This window comes from Mobula hypostoma, chromosome 2 (assembly GCF_963921235.1).
Source record: "Mobula hypostoma chromosome 2, sMobHyp1.1, whole genome shotgun sequence".
NCBI classification, from domain to species: Eukaryota; Metazoa; Chordata; class Chondrichthyes; order Myliobatiformes; family Myliobatidae; genus Mobula; species Mobula hypostoma.
This window is the reverse complement of record NC_086098.1, coordinates 176,322,678-176,345,456: the sequence shown is the minus strand read 5'-3', so window position 1 is coordinate 176,345,456 and position 22,779 is coordinate 176,322,678. Positions and strand designations below refer to the sequence as shown.

The 22,779-nt window shown below is 43.6% G+C and overlaps 1 protein-coding gene across 2 annotated transcripts in view; it reads right to left on the bottom strand.

The window, feature by feature from the left end:
• The window catches only part of cyldb (cylindromatosis (turban tumor syndrome), b), a 92,603-nt gene that overhangs the window by 22,374 nt on the left and 47,450 nt on the right, over window positions 1-22,779 (bottom strand). For both annotated transcript variants that reach the window (XM_063041139.1, XM_063041140.1), the window contains exons 5-8: window positions 21,107-21,272; window positions 20,009-20,150; window positions 10,879-10,986; window positions 2,463-2,542 (exon numbers count right to left, since the gene is read on the bottom strand). In XM_063041139.1, coding sequence (XP_062897209.1) covers window positions 2,463-2,542; window positions 10,879-10,986; window positions 20,009-20,150; window positions 21,107-21,272 — 496 coding nt within the window. The remainder of the gene's footprint in view (window positions 1-2,462; window positions 2,543-10,878; window positions 10,987-20,008; window positions 20,151-21,106; window positions 21,273-22,779) is intronic.

Genomic DNA, 22,779 nt, shown 5'->3' with positions numbered 1-22,779 from the left:
GTAGCCCACGTAAAGCGAAGATCCTTCCTTTACAGGACTGGGCTGCTAGCCCTATGACCAGCACTCCTCCTTTTGCACCTGGGCTTGAGATCACCCATGGCGGAGTTAACCATGATGAATGCTATATTTTATTATCCTCTTACTTAGGTCAAGACAAACAATCCTTTACAAAGTTCAAAGTGAACTTATGGAAGTACACGTCACCACATACCACCCAGAGACTAATTTCCTTGTCATCATTCACAGTAGAACAAAGAAATACAATAGAATCAATGAAAAACTACACACAAAGACTGACAAACAATCAAAGTGCAAAAGACAAACTGTGCGAGTATAAAATAAATAAATAATACTGAGAACATGAATTGTAGAGTCCTTGAAAGTGAGTTCATAAGTTATGCAATTGGTTCAGAGTTGGGGTCAGTGAAGTTATCTGTGCTGGCTCAGGAGACTGATGGTTAAAGGGTAATAAATATTGCTGAACCCGGTGGTGTGGGACCTATGGCTCCTATACCTTCTTCCCAATGGAGAGAGAAAGAAGAGAGATGCCGTGGACGATGGGGTTGCTGCTCTCTTGTGGTTGTGCTTCTTGTAGATGTGCTCAATAGGGGGCTGGACTTCGCCTGTGATGGACAGAGCTGTGTCCACCAAGTTTAACAAAATGAATGAAAGAGGTGCAGTTATTGCCCATTAATGTGTTATCCCTCTTCAACTATCATACTCCCAAATTAAGTTGTCCCATGCTGACAGCTGGCACATTTACCGAAATCACAAGGAGATCAAAAATGCACAAGAAATTTCACTTAGTGGCCACTTTCTTAACTACATCTGCTCATTAATGCAAATATCTAATCAGTCAATCAGATGGCAGCAACTCAATGTATAAAAGCATGCAGATGTGGTCAAGAGGTTCAGTTGTTGTACAGACCAGTCAGAATGGGGAAGAAATGTGAGCCAAGCGACTTTGACTATGGAATGAGGTGCCACATGGGGTGGTTTCAGAATCTCAGAAACTGCTGATCTCCTGGGACTTTCATGTACTGAGACTGGTGTGAAAAACAAAGAAAACATCCACTGAACAGAAGTAATGTGGGCAAAAAATGCTTTGTTAATGAGAGAGGTCAGAGAAGAATGGGCAGACTGGTTCATGCTAACAGGAAGGCAACAATAACTCAAATAACCATGCATTACAACAGTGGTGTGCGGAAGAGCATCTGTGGACGCAGAGCATGTCAAACCTTGAAGTGGATGGGCTACAGCAGCAGAAGACCAAACTGGGTTCTACTCCTGTACCTAACAAAGTGGAAACTGAGTGCATTGCATGTTCCAATTCTAAAGGAACGCCTGGAAATGCAACTTTCGAATAAGCCATTGAAAAATATCAATTAGAAAACAATTCCATGTGTGATTTCAGCTCAGTAACAGCATTCACAAAATCAATGCACAATTTTTCATGCTTTGCATCCCAAGGCACAAATAAGTTATATAAACTGTTTGGGTAAATTGAATTAATTGCTTAAGTTGGTTGGAGAGGATGCTAGTGGCTCAGCAATTGGCTAACAGCCATGACATCCACAGGATTTTCAATGCTTTCGACAGCCCAAAAACACAGGGTCCCAACCAACAGAACTTGGAACAGAGATGTATAATCAGAGACAAGGAGGCATTCAGTGATAACTATTTGTAATGCAATCACTCAATTCAAACAGTGGTCTATTGGCGGGATGTCAGGCGGCTGTAGAGGCCGAACCGGGAACACAATGGGACTTAATCCAGGTTGTTAGAGGGATTCCCTTAATGGAGAATGCCTGTGCGTGACTTTGTTTGCATGGAGAGGATGATGCACAGGCAGCCACCACACAGTACTTGACAGTTCAGGGTGAGGGTGAGGGGTCGGGGTCCAGTGTCATGGATCCTTCACTGCTGCCGCCTTCCACCTTCACTGTCTTTGTGATGTGTCATCATCTTCTGCCAGCTCCACTGATAAAGTCTTGATTGGATCGTTCTTCATCTGGGGCCTCCCCCTTGACCTTGCCACCAGGAGTTAAAGTCCAGGTGTCATCACCTCCAGGGTCTCAGGAACTCACAAGCCCCCCCACCTTGACAAGGTGGCAATCCTCAGAGAAGCCAAGAGAACACCTTAAAGTTGATATGGACCTGGTTTGTTACCATTCCTGATCGACAACAGATTAAGGAGACCAGCATCCGGAGAAACAGACACAAAATGCTGGAGGAAAGCAGGTAAGGGAGCGTCTATGGAGTGGAATAAACAGTCAACGTTTCATAAGACACAAACCACAGGAGCAGAACTAGGCCATTGGCCCATCGAGTCTGCTCTGCCATTTCATCATGGCTCATTCATTATCCCTCTCAACCTTGGGCCGAGACTCTCCAACAAGACTGGAAAGGAAGGGGAAAGAGGCACTAGAAAAACATTTATTTAACAAAAATAAAATAGTTACCCTTTTCTGCCGATATAAACGTGTCACTTCCTAATAGCCTCCTCAACTTCATCACCTTCTTCGCATTCACAAACCCAGTCCTAGGATCAAAGTATTTGTTGGTTAACCCTTGGTATGTTGAATATTTATTTAATAATCCAGATCCTAAATTACAGAGAAGGTTACAAAAGTGCAATATTTCTATACAAAGCATTTACCTGCACTCACATCTCTCCATGGATGTCCCGAATCCAGCTGCAAAAGGAAGAGGGTCAGGTGTGGGGCCAGCGACCCCATCCCTTAAAAACACAGCAATAGAAACGCCAAAAGAAGCTCCAAAGACTTCATCTCTGGGAGAGGAAGGATCTTTGAAGATGGGTTACACCTGGAGAAAAAAACTGAAAGGGCTAGTCCAGGACAGAAGATTCTGGTGAGCTGCTGTCGGTGGCAACACCCCAGTAGGGGTGATGGGCTTCAGTAAGTAACATCTCAACAAGGCAAAAATCATTTGTTAGCTTATAACAAGTCGTAGTTGGATTGAGCTGTTCTCTGATCTTGGTAATTTACTTGCAAACATTTCGTCACCATGCAAGAAGGCATCTTCAGTGCAGTGTCTCCTTGCATGGTGATGAAACATTTGCAAGTAAAATGTCAAGATTGGAGAACTCAACTCAACCATCAACCACCCCAGCTACACATCTTCCACATTACACTGGACAACAAAGATTTTGCTTCCTGATTACTTTTGGGTGTGTCTTATGGATCTTGGGCTGCTAATCATGACAATTACCATGAAATTTTCCTATTACGCACCATTTTAAAAAATTATCTATATTTATTTCAATTCATAATTCAAGTCAATTAAAATGTTGCCCACAATGTAAGTTGAAAAGTTTTCAATGTTGTCCATGCATAGGGAGGGTGAATACTGTATGTAGGACAGGTTTTAGAAAGCCTATAAAAGCATCACGCACACACCGTTCTATGCATTGTCTTTACACATTGGGTTGCAACCACATTGACGCACAGGTTCTACGTAAATAGAGTATTATGTGCACTTATTATAATAAAGTAATTGTATTTTCAAGAATATTTGTGATAGCAAGATGTCTCACCAATGTTGCAACCACAATACGTTCTGTTATATTTGTGACGAGTATACACTTAAATCTCAAAGACAGAGGAGTTCATTATGAAAGCATATGTGCTCTACTTTGGGTGTAAAATTAGCGATAGAGACAAAGTCTGAGCTCCTCACATTTGTTGCACAACATGCGCTGTTGATCTTAGAGCTGAGCCCAAAGGTACTCTAAAGTCAATGTCGTTCACTGTCCCAATGATATGGCAAGAGCAGAGGATCATGTGATAGACTGCGACTTCAGTCTGACCAATGTGTATGGTTTCTCTGCTAAAAACAAAAAATCCATTGACACAGAATATCTCAATCTCCCTTCAGCCATGAGACCAGTGCTACATGACAATAATTCTTCCAGTATTGAAGCCACTAGAGACAGAGTATAGGGGAGGCAGACAAAGATCCCATGATGAACGAGCCAGGAATAGAAATCAACATAGATACAGATTTGGAACCCTTTATATCGAGTAAGCCTAATCTGATAACTCAATCTGAGTTAAATGACCTGGTGAGAGGCTGGAGTTTGAAAGCAGAATTACTGGGTTCAAGACTGCAAGGATGGAATTGGCTGTCACCAGGCACAAAACTTCCATGAAGAATTTTGATATTTGAGACAGATGTTTCCCAGAATAACTGATGCCAAAATTAAGGAAGGCATTTTTGTTAGTCCACAAATCAAATGGGTCACCATCAGTGACAGGTAATTCAAAGAACTTGTGGTGGGACTGGAGAAATCGAATTGAAGGCATTTAAGGATGTTGCTGAAACTTTTCTGGACACTACAGAGCACCAACTACATGCAGCTGGTTGACAACAAGCTTCAAGCATACAAAACCATGAAGTGCAAAAGATCATTGAAGATTCATTTTCTCCATTCCCATTTAGACTTCTTCCCTGCAAATCTTGGCGCTGTCAGTAATGAGCACGGTGAAAGGTTTCACCCAGGCATTGAGAAACTGTATCAGAGCAACGGAAATCCATCATTGCTGGCTGATTATTGTTGGACATTTAAGCAAGAAGCTTCAGACAGAGTACAAATAAATATGATCAAAACATTTTTAACAGTTGAACTACTGCAAAGTGTCAGCACCATTATGAAATTAAGCACATTATATTCAATAAAAGATAGTTTCTTTCTTCAAATTCCTACATGATACAAGTAGTCTAAAATTATATTTGTGTTCAGATTCAAAAAGTTTAGAAAATTTCTGAGGAAGCAGCACTTTTGAAAAAAAATTGTTGCCCAGTGTTATTTATCACAAATTCAGACAAATTTCAAGCAGCAAAGAGTCACATTTCAAAATGAATTTCAAATGTGGTTTTGTTTATACATTCTATACAAACCAATAAATTGTATATATTTTTCCCCATTTTGCACTAGAAGGATTCAACTTGTATCTTACTTTTGGGTCATATTCTGATTTTACAGGGTCAATTCTCAGAAACTGAGTACACTTCTCTACCAGCATCAAAAGGTACTCGAGTAGCAGATGACGATTAGGTGGATTTTTTTTGTTGCTTTATGTTAAAAACAGTGAATTGATAATATCATTGAAAATTTGTATTCTCTTTCAATTAGTCTTGTTTTTGTTTATCTTTTTTTTAATTTAAAGATACAACCTCCTGGCCCAAAGAGTCCATCTTCTTCTTCAGTTGTCCATCGAAATCTGATGACGACGTCCACTCCTTTAACGGTGAGATCTTTGATGACTATACAGTCCTATCCTGGACCCACTAGCTCTATTGCAGGTGGGACATATATACGTAGTAGTGGTGGCAACCATGGCTGCAATTCTCCTAGCTCTCTTCTGGTTGTTCTTTCCATCTCCAGAATACAAACCCCGTCCCTACACAGCTGTCGCCAAGTGGTACGGTCAGCAGCAACCTCCTCCATGTTCTCAGGTCTGATCTTGCACTTCCTTAAAGCATTCTTCATCTGATCCTTATAGCGCTTCTTCGGCCCTCCAGCTGAGCGTCAACCACAATGTAGCTGGCCGTATAACACTCTGCGGGGTAGCCGACATGGGGGCATCCTTATCACATGCCCCAGCCACTGCAGCTGGCACTGGGTGATCATGGCCTCAATACTTCTGTAGTTGGTCTTTACAAGTATTTCAGTGTGAGCACCCGCTCACACCAGGTAATTCCCAGGATGCGCTGGAGGTAGCTTATGTGGGAGCGCTCCAAGGACTTGATGTGATGGTTGTAGGTTACCCAAGCTTCACAGCTATAAAGGAGGGTGGTGACACAGACCGCTTGGTATACGGCGACCTTTGTGGAGGGACGAAGCCTCCTGTTCAGAAAAACTCTACGCCGAAGTCTCCAAAGGCAGCTGATGCCTGTTTAATGCGGCTCTGGATGTCGTTGTCAATGCCACTATTCTCAGACAGAATGCTCCCCAGATATTTGAAAGATGACACTACTGACAGCTTTTCATCACCAACAGTGAAAGCAGGTAGAGTGGGTGGGACACTGGTACTCACCTTCTGTCTTGGTGGTATTGACAGTCAGCCCCATCCTGCTGTACGCTCTCACCGCCACAGCATTGTGTGTGTGTGTATGTATGTGTATGTATTTGCTCACAGGGTGTGTGTGAAGCATCTAGTGCAGTAGTGTAGCAGTGCTTGTAGTTGGTGCATGCTGCATAGTGCTCTCTGCTTACAGCTATTGCTGCTGGCTAGCCTTCTTAAAGAGTCCATGCTGCTCACTTAACCCATGTGACCAATTGGTCTACTAATCTTTGGGACTTGGGAGGGCACCCAGAGGAAACCCACACCATCACAGGGAGAACGTACAAACTCTTTATGCATGATGGCAGGAACTGAACCCAGGTTGTGGGTGCTGTAATAGCGTTGCATCAACCGCTACACTACCGCGCTGCCCCTGCATGTTATGAGCCTGCTGTTCAAAGGAGAAAGGAGTGTACATTTTCGGTCACTGGTGCATGTGTGTTGCAGCATAGATGTTCTCTAGATTTTAGAAAATTGAATCTCCACTTATAAAAGTAACTGATATTTCTGGATCCAAACAAATAACGACTTGTAATTACGAACCACAGTGAGGGTAGAAACAGGATGATTTGCCAGATTAACGTGTGGCTGAGAAGCTGGTGCAAGAGGCAGGGTTTCAGGTTCTTGGATCTTTGGGATCTTTTCTGGGGGAGGCATGACCTGTACAAAAGGGACCGGTTGCTCTTGAACCCGAGGGGGACCAATATTCTCGCAGGCAGGTTTGTTAGAGCTTTTGGAGAGGGTTTAAGCTAATTTGGCAAGGAATGGGAACAGAGTGAAGGGACTCAGGATAGGGCGAGTGGTTAAAAGGATAGCGTGCAGTCAGTCTGTCAGGAAGGGCAGGCAGATAATAGGACAAAAGTGCAGCCAGCAGGGTGAATATCAGTGCATTAGGGGTGCAGAATCAAAAAGGGTAGCAAATACAGTACTCAAAATATTATACCTCAATGCACAGCGTATAAGAAATAAGGTCGATGATGTTGTTGCACTTCTACAGATTGTCGGGTATGATGTGGCCATCAGTGAATCGTGGCTGAAGGATGGTTGCAGTTGGGAGCTGAATGTTCAGGGTTACACATTGTAACAGAGGGTTAGGAAGGTAGGCAGAAGGGGTGGTGTGGCTCTGCTGGTAAACAATGGCATCAAATCATTAGAAAGATGTGGCAGAGGATCGATCGGAAGATGTTGAATACTTGTGGGTTGAGTTAAGAAACTGCAAGGGTAAAAGGACCCTGATGGCAGTTATATACAGGCCTCCCAGGGATGTGGACCACAGATTACAACATGACATAGAAAAAGCGTGTCAAAAGGACAATGTTATGATATTCATGGGAGATTTTAGCATGTAGGTAGTTTGGGAAAAATCAGGTAGATAATTGATCTAAAGCGAGTAAATTTGTTGAATGCCTACGAGATGGCTTTTTAGAGCAGCCTGTCGATAGCCTACTAGGAGATATGCTATACTGGACTGCGTATTATGTAATGAAACAGCGGTGATTAGGGAGCTTAAAGTAAAGAAACCCTTAGGAGGCAGTGATCACATTATGATTGAGTTCAACTTGAAATCTGATAGGGAAAAAGTAAAGTCTGACATAGCAAAATTTTAATGGAGTAAAGAAAATTAGTGGTATGAGAGAGGAATTAGCCAAAGTAAATTGGAAGGAGACGCTGGCAGGGATGACAGCAGAGCAGCAATGGCTTGAGTTTCTGGAAAAGATAAGGAAGATAGATATATTCCAAAAACAAAGAAATACTCAAATATCAAATTTTTACAACTGTGGTTGACAAGGGAAGTCAAAGCTAATATATAAATCAAAGAGGGGGCATACCACAAAGCAAAAATTAGCAGGAAGAGGAGGACCGGAAGTTTTTAAAAACCTACAGAAAGCAATTAGAAGAATCATTAGGAGGGAAAAGACGAAATATGAAAGCAAGCTAGCAAACAATTATCAAGGTGGATAGAAAAAGCTTTTTCAAGTATATAAAAAATAAATGTGAGAAGATATAGGGGCTGGAGAAAAAATAACGCGGGACAAGGAGATGGCAGATGAACTAAATGAGTACAGGTGTCCCCTGCTTTTCGAATGTTCGCTTTACGAAACCTCACTGTTACAAAAGACCTACATTAGTTCCCTGTTTTCGCTAACAGAAGCTGTTTTCACCGTTACGAAAAAAGCAGCACGCGATAAAAGGCAGCACGCGCCCCAAGCAGCCGCTCTCCCCCGGAATCGGAATGGCATTCTCGCCAGCACTGCTTAAACACGTGCCTGTGAGCAGTCGTTTGCAAGATGAGTTCTAAGGTATCGGAAAAGCCTGAAAGAGCTCGTAAGGGTGTTACACTTAGCGTAAAACTAGACATAATTAAGCATTTCAATCGTGGTGAACGAAGGAAGGACAAAGTGAGTTTGGCTTGTGGAAGTTGACGAAGATGATGTTGAAGAGGTTTTGGCATCCCATGACCAAGAACTGATAGATGAGGAGCTGATACAATTGGAGGAGGAAAGGATAACACTCGAAACCGAACGCAGTAGCGAACGGACCGAAAGTGAAGTCATCCAGGAACTGAACGTGAAGCAACTGCATGAGATTTTCGCTCAATAATAAAGTACGACTTTAGTTTTGAAAGGGTACGTCGGTTTAGGGCATATTTGCAGGATGGTTTGAGTGCTTACAAAGAACTGTATGAACTAAAAATGCACGAGGCCAAGCAGTCAAGCAAGCCTTCCACATCAGCCACAGCAGACAATGAACCTCGACCTTCGACACTGAGGCAGGCAGTCATAGGAGAAGGTGACCTGCCTGCCCTGATGGAAACAGATGATACCCCATTGTCCCACCACCCCAACCCCCGGGCCGTTGACAGATACTGATTCACGAAGAATGCAGCAGTAGCCAGGTCGCGGAGAATGCAGCGGTAGCCGGGAGGCACCCAGCACATCTTTAAGAAAAAAAGCCGAAATAAACAAGCTAATTAATTAGGTGCCGCCCGGCACATAAATGTCGGCCCAGATCAGAGGCGATTGCGTCGGTAAGGTGCCACATTACCAAGTTAAGAGCCCATGGCATTACAGGAAAGTCACTAAGATGGTTAGAACATTGGCTGATTGGTAGGAGGCAGCAAGTGGAAGTAAAAAGATCCTTTTCTGGTTGGCTGCCAGTGACTAGTGGTGTTCTACAGTGGTCAGAGTTGGTACTGCTTCTACTTATACTGTACTTTTAGATGATGGAATAGATGGCATTGATGCCAAGTTTGCAGACGATACAAAGATTGATGAAGGGGCAGGTAGTGTTGAGGAAACAGACAAGAAAGTGGCAAATGAAATACAATGTAGGAAAATGCATGGTCATGCACTTTGGCAGAAGAAATAAATGTGCAGACTATTTTCTAAATGGGGAGAAAATCCAAAAATCTGAGACGCAAAAGGGGCTTGGGAGTGCTTGTGCAGGATTCCCTAACAGGTTAACTTGCAGATTGAGTCGCTGGTGAGGAGGCAAATGCAATGTTAGCATTTATTTCAAGAAGTCTAGAATTCAAAAGCAGGGATGTGATGCTGAGGATTTATAAGGCACTGGGGAGGCCCCACCTTGAACATTGTTAATAGTTTTGGGCTCATCCAGGAAAAGATGTGCTAGCATTGGAGAGGGCTTAGAGGAGGTTCACAAGGATGATTCCAGGAATGAAAGGGTTATCATACAAGGGGCATTTGATAGTTCCTGGCCTGTACTCCCTGGAATTTAGAAGGAAGAGGTGGGATCTCATTGAAACTATTTGAATGCTGACAGGCCTAGATAGAGTAAAAGTAGAAAGGATGTTCACATGGTGGGGAGTCTCAGACAAGAGGCCACAGCCTCAGGATACAGGGGCGTCCATTTAAAACAGATGTGGAGGCCAGGGTGTTTGGCGCACTTAAGATGGAGATAGGTTCTTGATTGGCTATAGCATCAAATGTTACAAATGTTATGAGGACAAGGCCGGGGGGTGGGGGGTGGAGATGGATCAGCTATGATTGAGTGGCGGAGCAGATTTGATGGGCCAAATGACCTAATTCTGCTCCTATGTCTTATTCTGCAGATGCTGAAATTCCAGTGTAACACATTCAAAATGGTGGAGGAACTCAGCAGATAAGGCAACAACTATGGAGAGGAATAAACAGTTGACATTTCGGGCCGAGACCCTTCATCAGCTCCTAATAAAGGGTCTTGGTCCGAAATATCAACTCCTTATTCCTTTCCACAGATGCTGCCCGACCTACTGAGTTCCTCAAGCATTTTGAGTGTGCTACTTGGGATCAGTCCTGCCCTCAGACATTTTCATAGTAAGCATCACTAAATAGAGATTCAGAACAAAAACTATGGTTAATATTCTAGCTGACCAGAGATTGTAAAATTAAGCAAAATTATTTTATTGCATTAGCCTTGACAAGCAAACTCAGAAAAAGCCAATTCATTCTTGAACATCACCCCCACTACATGGCTTCTCATTATCTAGATAACACCAAAGAGTATTCTCGCTCAAAAAGTTCAAAGTAAATTTTATCACAGCACATATATGTCACCATTTATGAGTACATATATTCATTTTTCAGTGAGCATATACTGCAAACCTATAGAATAGTAACTAGAAAAGGATCAAAGATCAACCAGAAGACAACAATCTGCAAATGCAAATATAAATAAATAGCAGTAAGTAACAAGAACATGAAAAGAATCCTTAAAGTGAGAACCTTAAATAAATTAAAGTAAAAAGCTTTAAATTGTCAGATGTACGATTGCAACTATAAGTCTCACTTACTTTCGTAATGGGTTCACTATGTCTTCCCTTAGTATTTGTTGAATCTTCTCATCGTGTCCCCCAGGCCTGTGAAGTATACTGTCCAACACTGAAGTGAATGTGAACAAACTGTAAAACAATAATGAGACATAATTCAATGGAATGTATTCTTATTTATATGGAAGTAATTTGTCATCAGGACTGGACATGAAACATTGGTTATGAATGGCATTCAGCTTCATCATTAATCACCTCTAGATACATCACAATTTGAGAGGGAAACACTCACTTCACATTTCCTAAGTTAACTTCAATTTACTCAATCTAAACTTCTGTCACATGAAACATCAAGTTTATTGTCATTTACTAACCATATAATAAATACAGAAATGAGACAAATTTCTCCGAACCAGGGTGTAAAGCACACCCATAACACAATTTATGAAAGGATTAAATCGACAATGAATTACACATAAATAACAAAATAACAAACTAAAATACATAAATTAAATACTGTAAGGTACAGAACAGATTACCCAGCTACACCTCGAGTATGATACAGCAGGGAGTTCAGAAACCTGATGGCCTGAGGGAAGAAACTGTTTGCCATGCTGACCGTTCTTGTTTCTATGGATTGGAGTCTCCTGCCTGATGGTAGAAAGTCAAAGAGGATGCTGGATGGATGGGATCCTTGATAATACTAAGGGTCCTGCGTACACAGCACTCCTGATAAGTGTCCTCACTGGATGGTAGGGAGACCGCTATGATCCTCATAGCACTTTTGACAATCCTTTATACAGACTTCCAGTTTGTTGTTCGGCTGCATCTATACTAGATGGAAATGCAACTAGTCAGGATGCTCTCAATGGTGCTGCTGTAAAAAACAGTTAAGGAGGCAGGTTTGGGGGTGGGGGAAAGAGAACCTTGCTTGTCTCAGTCTTCTTAGGACGTGGAGGTGCTGTTGTGCCTTCTTGTTCAGGGTGGTGATATTAAAGGACCAGATGAGCAAGAAACAGCAACAGCAAGAAATGGTGAAATTTACTTCTCAGAATGAAATAGTGAACCCTCAAGGAAGGGGGACAAACAGCCTTAAAATTGTTTCAAAGTTTCCAGCCCACTCGTAATTTATGAATCATCTTGCTCGCATATAAAGAGGGGGACCTTACACAGAGACTGTTAGGTAATAGCCAGATTTTAAGGGAACACACACATAAGGGCTAAAAGTAAAGAGATTCATAATTCCAGAACATGGTTCATTCTTCCAGAAAAGTTACCTTAGTAGTCAGTGTGTGAATTTGCTCATCTAATGATAAACAGCCCCAAATTTTCTGCTATTTGTCAGCTGTAAAATGGGTTCCCAATGTAACACATTAAAATAAAAAACAATTTTTTTTTTTTTTTACTTTATTTAGATATACAGCGTAGAACAGGCCCTTCCTACCCATCAAGCTGCATTGCCTGACAACACCTGACAACTGCGATTTAAACTAATCACAGAACAATTTACAATGACCAATTAACCTACCTGATATGCCTTTGGAATGTGAGAGGAAAACACAGCACCCAGAGAAAATCCATGCCTTCCATGGGGAGAACATATAGAGACTCCTTACAGAAGATGCCAGGATTGAACTTCAAATGTCAACAACCCAAGCAGTAACAGATAGTTCAAGTCACTACGCTACTATGCCGCCTTAAATGTACTTAAGATACAGGAGACCATGATTTGAATTACTGGGTCCATGTTATTCCCAGCACAGCAAACCAATCAAACCAATTCAATCAATACCCCCCTCCCCAACTTCCCTGAAAAAACTGCGGAGAGTTGTAGACACAACTTCCCCTCCATGGACTCTGTCTACACTTTTCACTGCCTTGGTAAAGTAGACAATATAATCAAAGATCTCATCCAGTCTAGACATTCTCTCTTCTCCCCACTCCCATCAGGCAGAAGATCCACAAGCCTGAATGTCCCGGTAGACCCTTAGTTTCTGCCTGCTCCTGTCCCACAGAACTTGTATCTGCCTACCTGGACTCCATTTTGTCACCCATTGTTCTGTCCCTCCCCAACTACATCCGGGATACATCCCACACCCTCCACCTCTTCAATAACTTCCAGTTCCCCGGTCCCAACCGCTTCATTTTCACTATGGATGTCCAATCCTTATATACCTCCATTCCCCATCAAGAAGGCCTCAAAGCCCTCTGCTACTTTCTGCACAATAGACCTCACCAGTTCCCCACCACCACTACCCTCCTCCGGTTGGCGGAACTGGTATTCACACTTAATAACTGCTCTTTTGGCTCTTCCCACTTTCTTCAGACCAAGGGTGTAGCTATGGGAACTCGCATGGGCCCTAGCTATGCCTGCCTCTTCGTTGGTTATGTGGAACAGTCTGTGCTCCAAACCTACCCTGGTACTGCTCCCCAACTTTTCCTTCGGTACATTGATGACTACATTGGTGCTGCTTCCTGCACCCATGCTGAGCTCGTCAATTTCATCGACTTTACTTCTAACTTCCACCCAGCCCTCAAATTCACTTGGTCTATCTCAGACACTTCTCTCCCCTTTCTCGATGTCTCGGTCTCCATCTCTGGAGACAGACTGTCCACTGACATCTTCTATAAGCCCACTGACTCTCATAACTACCTCGACTATACCTCTTCCCACCCTGCCACATGCAAAAATGCCATTCCCTATTCCCAGTTCCTCCGTCTCCACCGCATCTGCTCTCAGGATGAGGTTTTCTGTTCCAGAACATCTCAATTGTCGTCTTTTTTTTTTAAGGAGCGTGGTTTCCCTTCTGCCATCATCAACGATGCCCTCACCCGCATCTCCTCCATTTCCCGCACTTCAGCCCTCACCCCATCCTCCTGTCACCACTACGGGGACAGAGTTCCCCTTGTCCTCGCCTACTACCCCACCACCCTCCGGATCCAGCACATTATCCTCTGCAACTTCCGCCACTTTCAATAGGACCCCACCACTAAGCACATCTTTCCCTCTCCACCCCTCTCCGCTTTCCGCAGGGATTAGTCCCTCCGCAACTCCCTGATCCACACGTCCCTCCCCACGGATCTCCCACCTGGCACTTATCCCTGTAAGTGTAAGTACTACACCTGTCCCTACACCTCTTCTCTTGCCACCATTCAGGGCCCCAAACAGTCCTTCCAGGTGAGGCAACACTTCACTTGTGAGTCTGTTGGGGTCATCTATTGCATCCGGTGCTCCCGGTGCGGCCTCTACATCAGTGAAACCCGACACAGATTGGGGGACCACTTCGTCGAGCACCTCCGCTCTGTCCGCCACAACAGACAGGATCTCCCAGTAGCCACCCACTTCAACTCTGCTTCCCACTCCCATTCAGATATGTCCATACATAGCCTCCTCTACTGCCATGATGAGGTCAAACTCAGGTTGGAGGAGCAACACCTCATATACCGTCCAGGTAGTCTCCAGCCCCTTGGTATGAACATAGAATTCTCCAACTTCTGGTAATTCCCTCTCCCTCCCTTCCCCTATCCCTATGTCACTCTGCCCCCTCCCCCAGCTGCCTACTACCTCCCTCATGGTTCCGCCTCCTTCTACTACCCATTGTGTTTTCCCCTATTCCTTCTTCACCTTTCCTGCCTACCCCCTCCCTGCCTCCCTTCCCCCACCCCTTTATCTTTCCCCTTACTGGTTTTTCACCTGGCACCTACCAGCCTTCTCCTTCCCACCCTCCCCCCACCTTCTTTATAGGGACTCTGCCCCTTCCCTCTTCAGTCCTGACGAAGGGTTTCGGCCCGAAACGTTGACTGATCGTTTCCACGGAGGCTGTCTGACCTGCTGAGTTCCTCCAGCGTGTTGTGAGTGTTGCTTTGACCCCAGCATCTGCAGATTATTTTGTGTAGGCAGAAGATACAAAAGCCTGAACGCTGGTACCACCAGGTTGAAAGACAATTTCCACCCCACTGTTATAAAACTATTGAACAGTCCCCTAGTACAAGAAGATGGAATCTTGACTTCACAATCTATAGCACATTATTATGGCCTTGCATGTCATGTCTGCCCACGCTGCACTTTCTCTGCACCTGTTACACTTTATTCTGTATTTTCTAGCTGTTTTTTCCTTCATACTACCTCAATGTACTGACATGATGAAATTATCCATATGGATGGCATGCACAAAGTTTCTCACTGTACCTTGATACATGTAGCAATAATAAATCAATTTACCCCACACCCCACTCCACCCAATTTCCCTGTAACATTATAATTTATTCTATGTCCATTAAGTCTCCTTTGATCAAAGGGCTCAAAGATCCAGAAAAATCATCCATACATTTATTTTTGGTAGGCTTGACTACTGTAACGGTGTTTTCACAGGTCTCTGTAAAAATCCCTCAGACAGCTGCAGCTCATTCAGAACGCTGCTGCCAGAGTCCTCACTAAGACCAAGAAAGTAGAATACATCACTCCAGTTCTCCGATCACTACATTGGCTTCCTGTCCAGAGGATTGACTTGAAAATACTATTACTGATTTATAAAACACTGATTGATCTAGGGCCAAAATACATCTCCAAACTCTTGCTGCATTATGAACCTTCCTGCATTCTCAAATTGTCCGGCTTGGGTCTGCTTACCGTCTTTTAGTTACTATACTCCACATATCTGGAATAACCTTCCAGAGGATCTGAAGTCTGTCCCAATTTTAAGCCCCATTAAAATTGAGGCTTAAAACTTTTCTTTTCCCTGTAGCTTTTAATTAGAATCTCCTGCACTCTAACTTTTGTTTCTTTAATTTTGCATGTGGTTTTATTCTCTTTATATTGTTTGAAATTTAATGTTTGATTTCTACATCTTGTTTTATGTAAAGCTCTTTGAAACTGTCTTGTGTTTGAAAAGTGCTACAAAAATGAACTTGCCTTGCCTTGATCCTTTTGCCACTGATATTCATAGAGAAGTACAGCACAGAAACAGGCCCTTCAGCCCGTCGAATCCATGCTGAAGTCATTTAAACTGCCTACTCCCATCGACCTGCTCCTGGACCATAGCTGTCCATACCCCTACCATCCACGTACCTATCCAAACTTGGCTTAAATGCTGAAATTGGGTCTGCATGGAAAGCTGATTCCACACTCTCATGGTACTGAGTGAAGTAGTTCCTCATGTTCCCCTTAAACTTTTCAATGGATAATTCCCAGGAGTAATTGGGTGCACAGTGGCGCAGAATTTAGCATAATGTTTTACAACGTCAGTGATCAGAGTTCACTTTCTCCCGCTGTCTGCAAGGAGCTCCCCACTGTAACAATGTGAAATTCCTCTGGGCACTCTTCTTTCTCCCATATCTCAAAGGCGTAGAGTTTAGGGTTAAGTAAGTTGTGGGCATACTATGTTGGCACCAGAAGTGTGGCGACACTTTCTGGCTGGTTGCTGACACAAACAATGCATTTCACTGTTTCAACGTACATGTGACAAACAAAGGTGATTTTTAATCGTTTACACAGTAATCATTAAACCCATCAGCACAGGTTTGGGGTGTTGTTTGAAACTGGAACACCAAGAGAAAAGCTCCACAAATACAGGGAGAACATGCAAACTCTACACAGAGAGCACCCAAGGTCAGGATCAAAACCAGGTCTCTGGAGTTCGATATATTAATTGCTGCAGTTTTTTTGGCAAATGGAACAGAACAGAGATTCTGTTAGCCCAGCTTGGATGTTCATCTGCCCCATGTGATATTGCTTGTCCCATCATCTTCCCTATTGAATACTTCCACTGCATATCAACATGACCCAACACAGCACAGGGATTGTCTCAGCACACACACAAATCTACATGCACTGAAAATATTTGACGAAAAGCAAGGGCCCGCCCTCACATTCATGCCTATCAAAGATTTTAATGCATGTGGTCACAAGCGGCTGATATTCACAAACACTGAATGATCTGCCCAAAGTATGGGTAAATGGTTAAAATGCGGCTGTCTGATTCAAGGAAAGAAAATGGGTCTGCAATAGCATCAATGCTTTCACAAGAACAGAAGTCTAGCTAAGCCTCATCTAGAGTACAGGTGTCCCCTGCTTTTCGAATGTTCACTTTACGAAACCTCACTGTTACGAAAGACCTACATTAGTACCCTGTTTTCGCTTTCAGAAGGTGTTTTCACTGTTACGAAGAAAGGCAGCATGCGATAAAAAATCAGCACACGAAAAAATCAGTGCGCAATAAAAGGCAGCGCGCCCCCCGAGCAGCTGCTCTGTCCCGGATTCGGAACGGCACTGCTGAAACACGTTGCATTGAGCAGCCGTTAGCAAGATGAGTTCTAAGGTGTCGGAAAAGCCTGAAAGAGTAAGGGTGTTACACTTAGCGTAAAACTAGACATAATTAAGCGTTTCGATCGTGGTGAACGAAGCAAGGACAAAGTGAGTTTGGCTTGTGGAAGTTGACAAAGATGACGCTGAAGAGGTTTTGGCATCCCATGACCAAGAACTGATAGATGAAGAGCTGATGCAATTGGAAGAGGAAGGGATAACAATCGAAACCGAATGCAGAAAGTGAAGCAACTGCGTGAGATTTTCGCTGCAATGATAGTACGACTTTAATCTTAGACAGACAGATAGATAGATATACTTTATTGATCCCAAGGGAAATTGGGTTTCGTTACAGCTGCAACCAAGAATACAGCATAAATATAACAATACAAAAACCACAAACAATCAAACAACAATCTGCAAACTATGCCAGATGGAGGTAAGTCCAGGACCGGCCTATTGGCTCAGGGTGTCTGACCCTCCACAGGAGGAGCTGCAAAGTTCGATGGCCACCAGCAGGCACAACCTCCCATTACGCCCAGTGTTGTATCTCGGTGGAATATGGCCAGAGTCCAACAGCAAAAGTTCAATATCCGGTCTACAAACACGTTCCTCGATCGTAATATGACCAGGATTGCACCATCCGTTGTTAACCAGAACAGCAAGCCCCCAACTCCTTTACGCTTACCGCTCTCAGTGCACTTCCGGTCAGCCCAAATGGTCTGGAAGCCCTCCATGGAAAAGTTTTGATCGGGTATGTCCTCGTGCAGCCCCGTTTTGGTAAAACACATAACAGTGCACTCCCGAAATGTTCTCTGACTCCTGGCTAGCGCCGTCAACTCATCCATTTTATTACCCACCGAACTCCTCTTCTCCACAAGTCTCTGTTGTCTCGACCCGGTCCTCTTTCCTCGCCTTTGTGATCCCCCTCTGCATCCTCTGTTTTCCGCCAGATTTCAGCAGTGGTGTCCGCCGCTCTGTTCGCTAAACCGGGCGGCATAAGCGCAATCAGCTGGTCCCTGGAATAAACAATGCAACCATACTGCTGCCCCACTAACGAGATGTGTCCAAATGTAACTATTTTCACCGCTAAAAACCCAAATAAAACTCTCTCCACCAGCATGTTAGAGAGGGTGCAGCTTCAACGCGTTACCGTGGGAAAAAAAATACAACAAATAACGTAAGTTAAAAAAGTAAGAAGAAAAAAGTAAGAAAACTAGTCGGAACGGCTATAACAGGCTGCATGCACGACTGGCACATGCGCCATCTTGAAAGGGTACGTAGGTTTAGGGGATATTTGCAGGATGGTTTGAGTGCTTACAAACAACTGTATGATAGAAAAATGTGCGAGGCTCAGCAGTCAAGCAAGTCTTCCACATCAGCCACAGCAGACGACGAACCTCAACTTTCCACATCGAGGCGGGCAGTCATAGGAGAAGATGAGCTGCCTGCCCTGATCGACGATGAGATGACATCCCCATGTCCCACCGCCCCAACACCCGGGCCCCGGACAGATACTGTACCCATTCGCGAAGAACGCAGCGGTAGCCAGGAGGCGCACAGCACATCTTTAAGAAAAAAGCCGAAATAAAAATGCTAATTAATTAGGTGCCGCCAATATGTAATTAATTGGCATGTTTATTTCGGCTCTTTTCTTAACGATGTGCTGTGTGCCTCCCGGCTACTGCTGCGTTCTTCGTGGGAATGTATCGGGTCGGCAGCCCCGAGGGTGGGGGCCACTGCACCACCCAGCCTGCGACGACTCAGTCTAACACACCATCATCAGTGTGCTCGGCGCTGTTTTCCCAATTCCAGTAAGTGATATACTGTACATACATTATTTCTACTTTATATAGGCTGTGTATTTTTATGTGTTATTTGGCAGATTTGGCAACTTCATAGTTCAAAGGTTACTGGAGAGTGCGTTTATGCCAACAGCGCTTGCATGAGATCTTCTGCCGAGAGCGCTTGCGTGAGATTTTCGCTATGGAGATCTGTGCAGGCAATCGTTGTAGAGAAGTATTTCTACTTTATATAGGCTGTGTATTTATCATATCATTCCTGCTTTTACTATATGTTACTGTTATTTTAGGTTTTATGTGTTATTTGGCATGATTTGGTAGGTTATTTTTGGGTCTGCGAATGCTCACAGAATTTTCCCATATAAATAAATGGTAACTGCTTCTTCGCTTTAAGACATTTCGGTTTACGAACCGTTTCACAGGAACGCTCTACCTTCGGATGGTGGGGGAAACCTGTATTGCATACGTTTCTGATCACCCTATTATAGGAAAGATGTCGAGGCTTTGGAGAAGGTGCAGAAGAGATTTACCAGGATGCTGCATGGATTAGAGAGCATGTGCTATAACAAGAAGTTGGACAAAATTGGGTTGTTTTCTCTAGAGCAACAGAGACTGAGGGGAGCTCCGATAGAGGTTTATAAGATAAGAGCCATAGAGTAGACAGAATGTACCTTTTTCCCTGGGCTGAAATATCTAATACCATAGGGCATGCATTTAACGTGAGAGCGGGTAAGTTCAAAGGAGATATCAGAGGCACGTGAGGCAAGAGGCATGTACCAAATATTAGAGAGTGGTGGATGCCTGGAATGTATAGCCTGGGATGGTGGTAGAGGCAGATACATTAGAGACTTTTAAGACACGTTTAGACAGGCACACGAATGCAAGAGAACTGGAAGGACATGGACATTGTGTAGGCTGAGTTGCCATTTGATTACCAATTTAACTGGTCTGTCAGAAAATTATGGGCTGAAGGCCTGTTCCTGTGTTTTGCCATGTTCTATACTCGAAAAGTTTCAGAGCAACAGATTCAATCCAGAAACAGGAGCCAAACCTGAAAATTGTGGAGTCCAGATAACAAGAATTGTAATGTCCTTGGATCCCTTTCCTTCTCCCTTCCATCAAATGCAGGACTTCATCCTCATGTACTGGGGGAACATCCTCTTCAATGGTGAGATCATCTTGAATTAGTTTTGCTTGCAATTTAAACAGAATAAAATAATATTTTAAGCACAGACATATGCATATTTTAATTAAGTTGGTAATCTAGTAGATTGCATACTGGCAACACACATAAAAGTTGCTGGTGAACACAGCAGGCCAGGCAGCATCTATAGGAAGAGGTGCAGTCGACGTTTCAGGCCAAGTCCTGACGAAGGGTCTCGGCCTGAAACGTTGACTGCACCTCTTCCTATAGATGCTGCCTGGCCTGCTGTGTTCACCTGCAACTTTTATGTGTGTTGCTTGAATTTCCAGCATCTGCAGAATTCCTGTAGATTGCATACTGGTCCATTTTTCAACATCTAAACACCACACAACACTGGCGGGGGGGGGGGGAAGCAAGCATTAAGTAGATAGTAGGGACTAATTTAATAGGCCACAACACAAAAAATATATCATCCGATCATGAACTTCTAATGAAGACAGTCCATGCCAATATCTAATCAGCGAATTATGTGCAATAACTCAATGCATAAAAGAAGCAGACATGGTCAAGAGGTTCAGTTGTTCAGACCAAACATCAGAATGGGGAAGAAAAGTGATCCAAGTGAAATTGACTGTGGAATGATTGTTGGTGCCAGATGGGTTGGTTTGAGTATCTCAGAAATCACTGATTGATGGGATTTCCACGCACAAGTCTTTAGAGTTTACAGAGAATGGTACAAAAAATAAAAAGCATCCTGTGATGTCCTGTGGGCGAAAACTGCTTGATAATGAGAAGAGGTCAGAGGAGAATGGCCAGACAGTCAAAAGGAGAATTTAGTAGGTTAATTGGTTAATGTAAATTACCCTGTGATTAAGCAAGCTGTTAAGTAGGTGGGTTGCTGAGTGGTGTGGCTCATTGGGCTGAAAGGGGATATTTCTCGCTGTATCGCTAAATAAATAAATTAAAGAATCCATCCAATAAGGCAAACAAAGAATAGCATTTTACCTGGTGTAAAAACTGGCGTTTTATGTACATCCTTCAGTTCATTTGTGAGAAAACGTGCATCTGGTTTACAACGACTAAGTTGCATAAACATTGCCTTGTTCTGTTCACATTCAAAATAACGATTTTTCTCAAATGTTCCATCACTGCCATTTTCTAGCTCATAGTCCTACAAGTGATTTAAAAAGATATTAATATCACACTCCCGTCTACACTTCCACCCCCTTGTTGGTCAATAATCTATTGACCTCTGTCTTAAAAATATTCATTTTGCTGCTATTGTCCTTTCAGGAAGTGTCACTACTGCCAAAGAGACAATCACTTTATCTGTCTTAAGTGGATGATGACAAGTTATTAAAGATTCAAAGTATATTTATTATCAACGTATGTATACAGAATAGAACTCAGGAGAGTCATCCTCCTGCAGTCAGCCACGAAACAAAGAAATGCCATGGAACGCATTCAAGAAAATATCAAGCACCTAACACGTGAAAAAAAGCAAATTGCGCAAACTGCAAGTGAGCAAACAACGCACAGAATATCAAACATCAAACCAGTAACATTCAGCTTAGTTCAGTTCAGTGCAGCGCCGCTGCCAATGCAGGCCATATGGTTATTCTTAGCCAAAGCACCCCAGTCTGTATCGATCACCCCGATCAAATCACTCAAAAACAGCAGAGTCATCAGAATCTAGGAACACATGCAAGAAGAACTGCAAAGTCCTCCAAAACGAGTCCACAGCCTCGCCGATCAATCCTAGCAATGTGGATCCCAAGAGTCCTGCACTTTCCTCCAACATCAGCCAGTGAGAGGAGAGGAAGACTAGTCCAATGCAGGCAGGCGGCACCGAACACCCATCGGTCTCCACTCTCAACCTCATCGACTTCAGTCTTGCTCAACACCTCAATTGCAGGGGAGCAATGTAGTCATTCATGGGATCGCGCCCAGTCTCCAGGCCGCACACTCCACTTCAAACCTCATTGAACTCCATCGTAAACAGCAAAGCATTAGATCACTCAATCAGACGTCTCTCATTCTAGAGATTCTCCCAGAAGAGGAACTGTCCTCTTGACCTCCACCATTCAACACGGGAGCCCCTCAGGGTGTGTACTAAGTTCCCTCCTTTACTCCCTATATACCCATGACTGTGTTGCCACCCACAGCTCGACATCTGCTGATGACACTACATTGATTGGCCTAATCTCAAACAATAACGAGGTGGCCTACAGGGAAGAAGTTATCTCTCTGTCACAGTGGTGTCAAGAAAACAAACTCTCCCTCAATGTTGCAAAAACAAAGGAGCTGGTTGTGGATTACAGGAGGAATGGAGATGGGCTAACTCCTATTGACATCAATTGATCTGGGGTTGAGAGGGTAAACAACTTTAAGTTCCTCAGCATCCACATCACTGAGGACCTCACGTGGTCTGTACACACCAGATGTGTGGTGAAAAAGGCATAACAGCGCCCCTTTCACCTCAGATGGATGAGGAAGTTTGGTATGGGGCCCCAAATCTTAAGAATTCTCTACAGTGGCAATTGAGAGCACCCTGACTGGCTGCATTGCTCCCTGGAATGGGAACTGTACCTCCCTTAATCGCAGGATTCTGCATAGAGGGGTGCAGACAGCCCAGCTCTTCTGTAGTTATGAACTTCCATTGACTCAGGACCTTTACA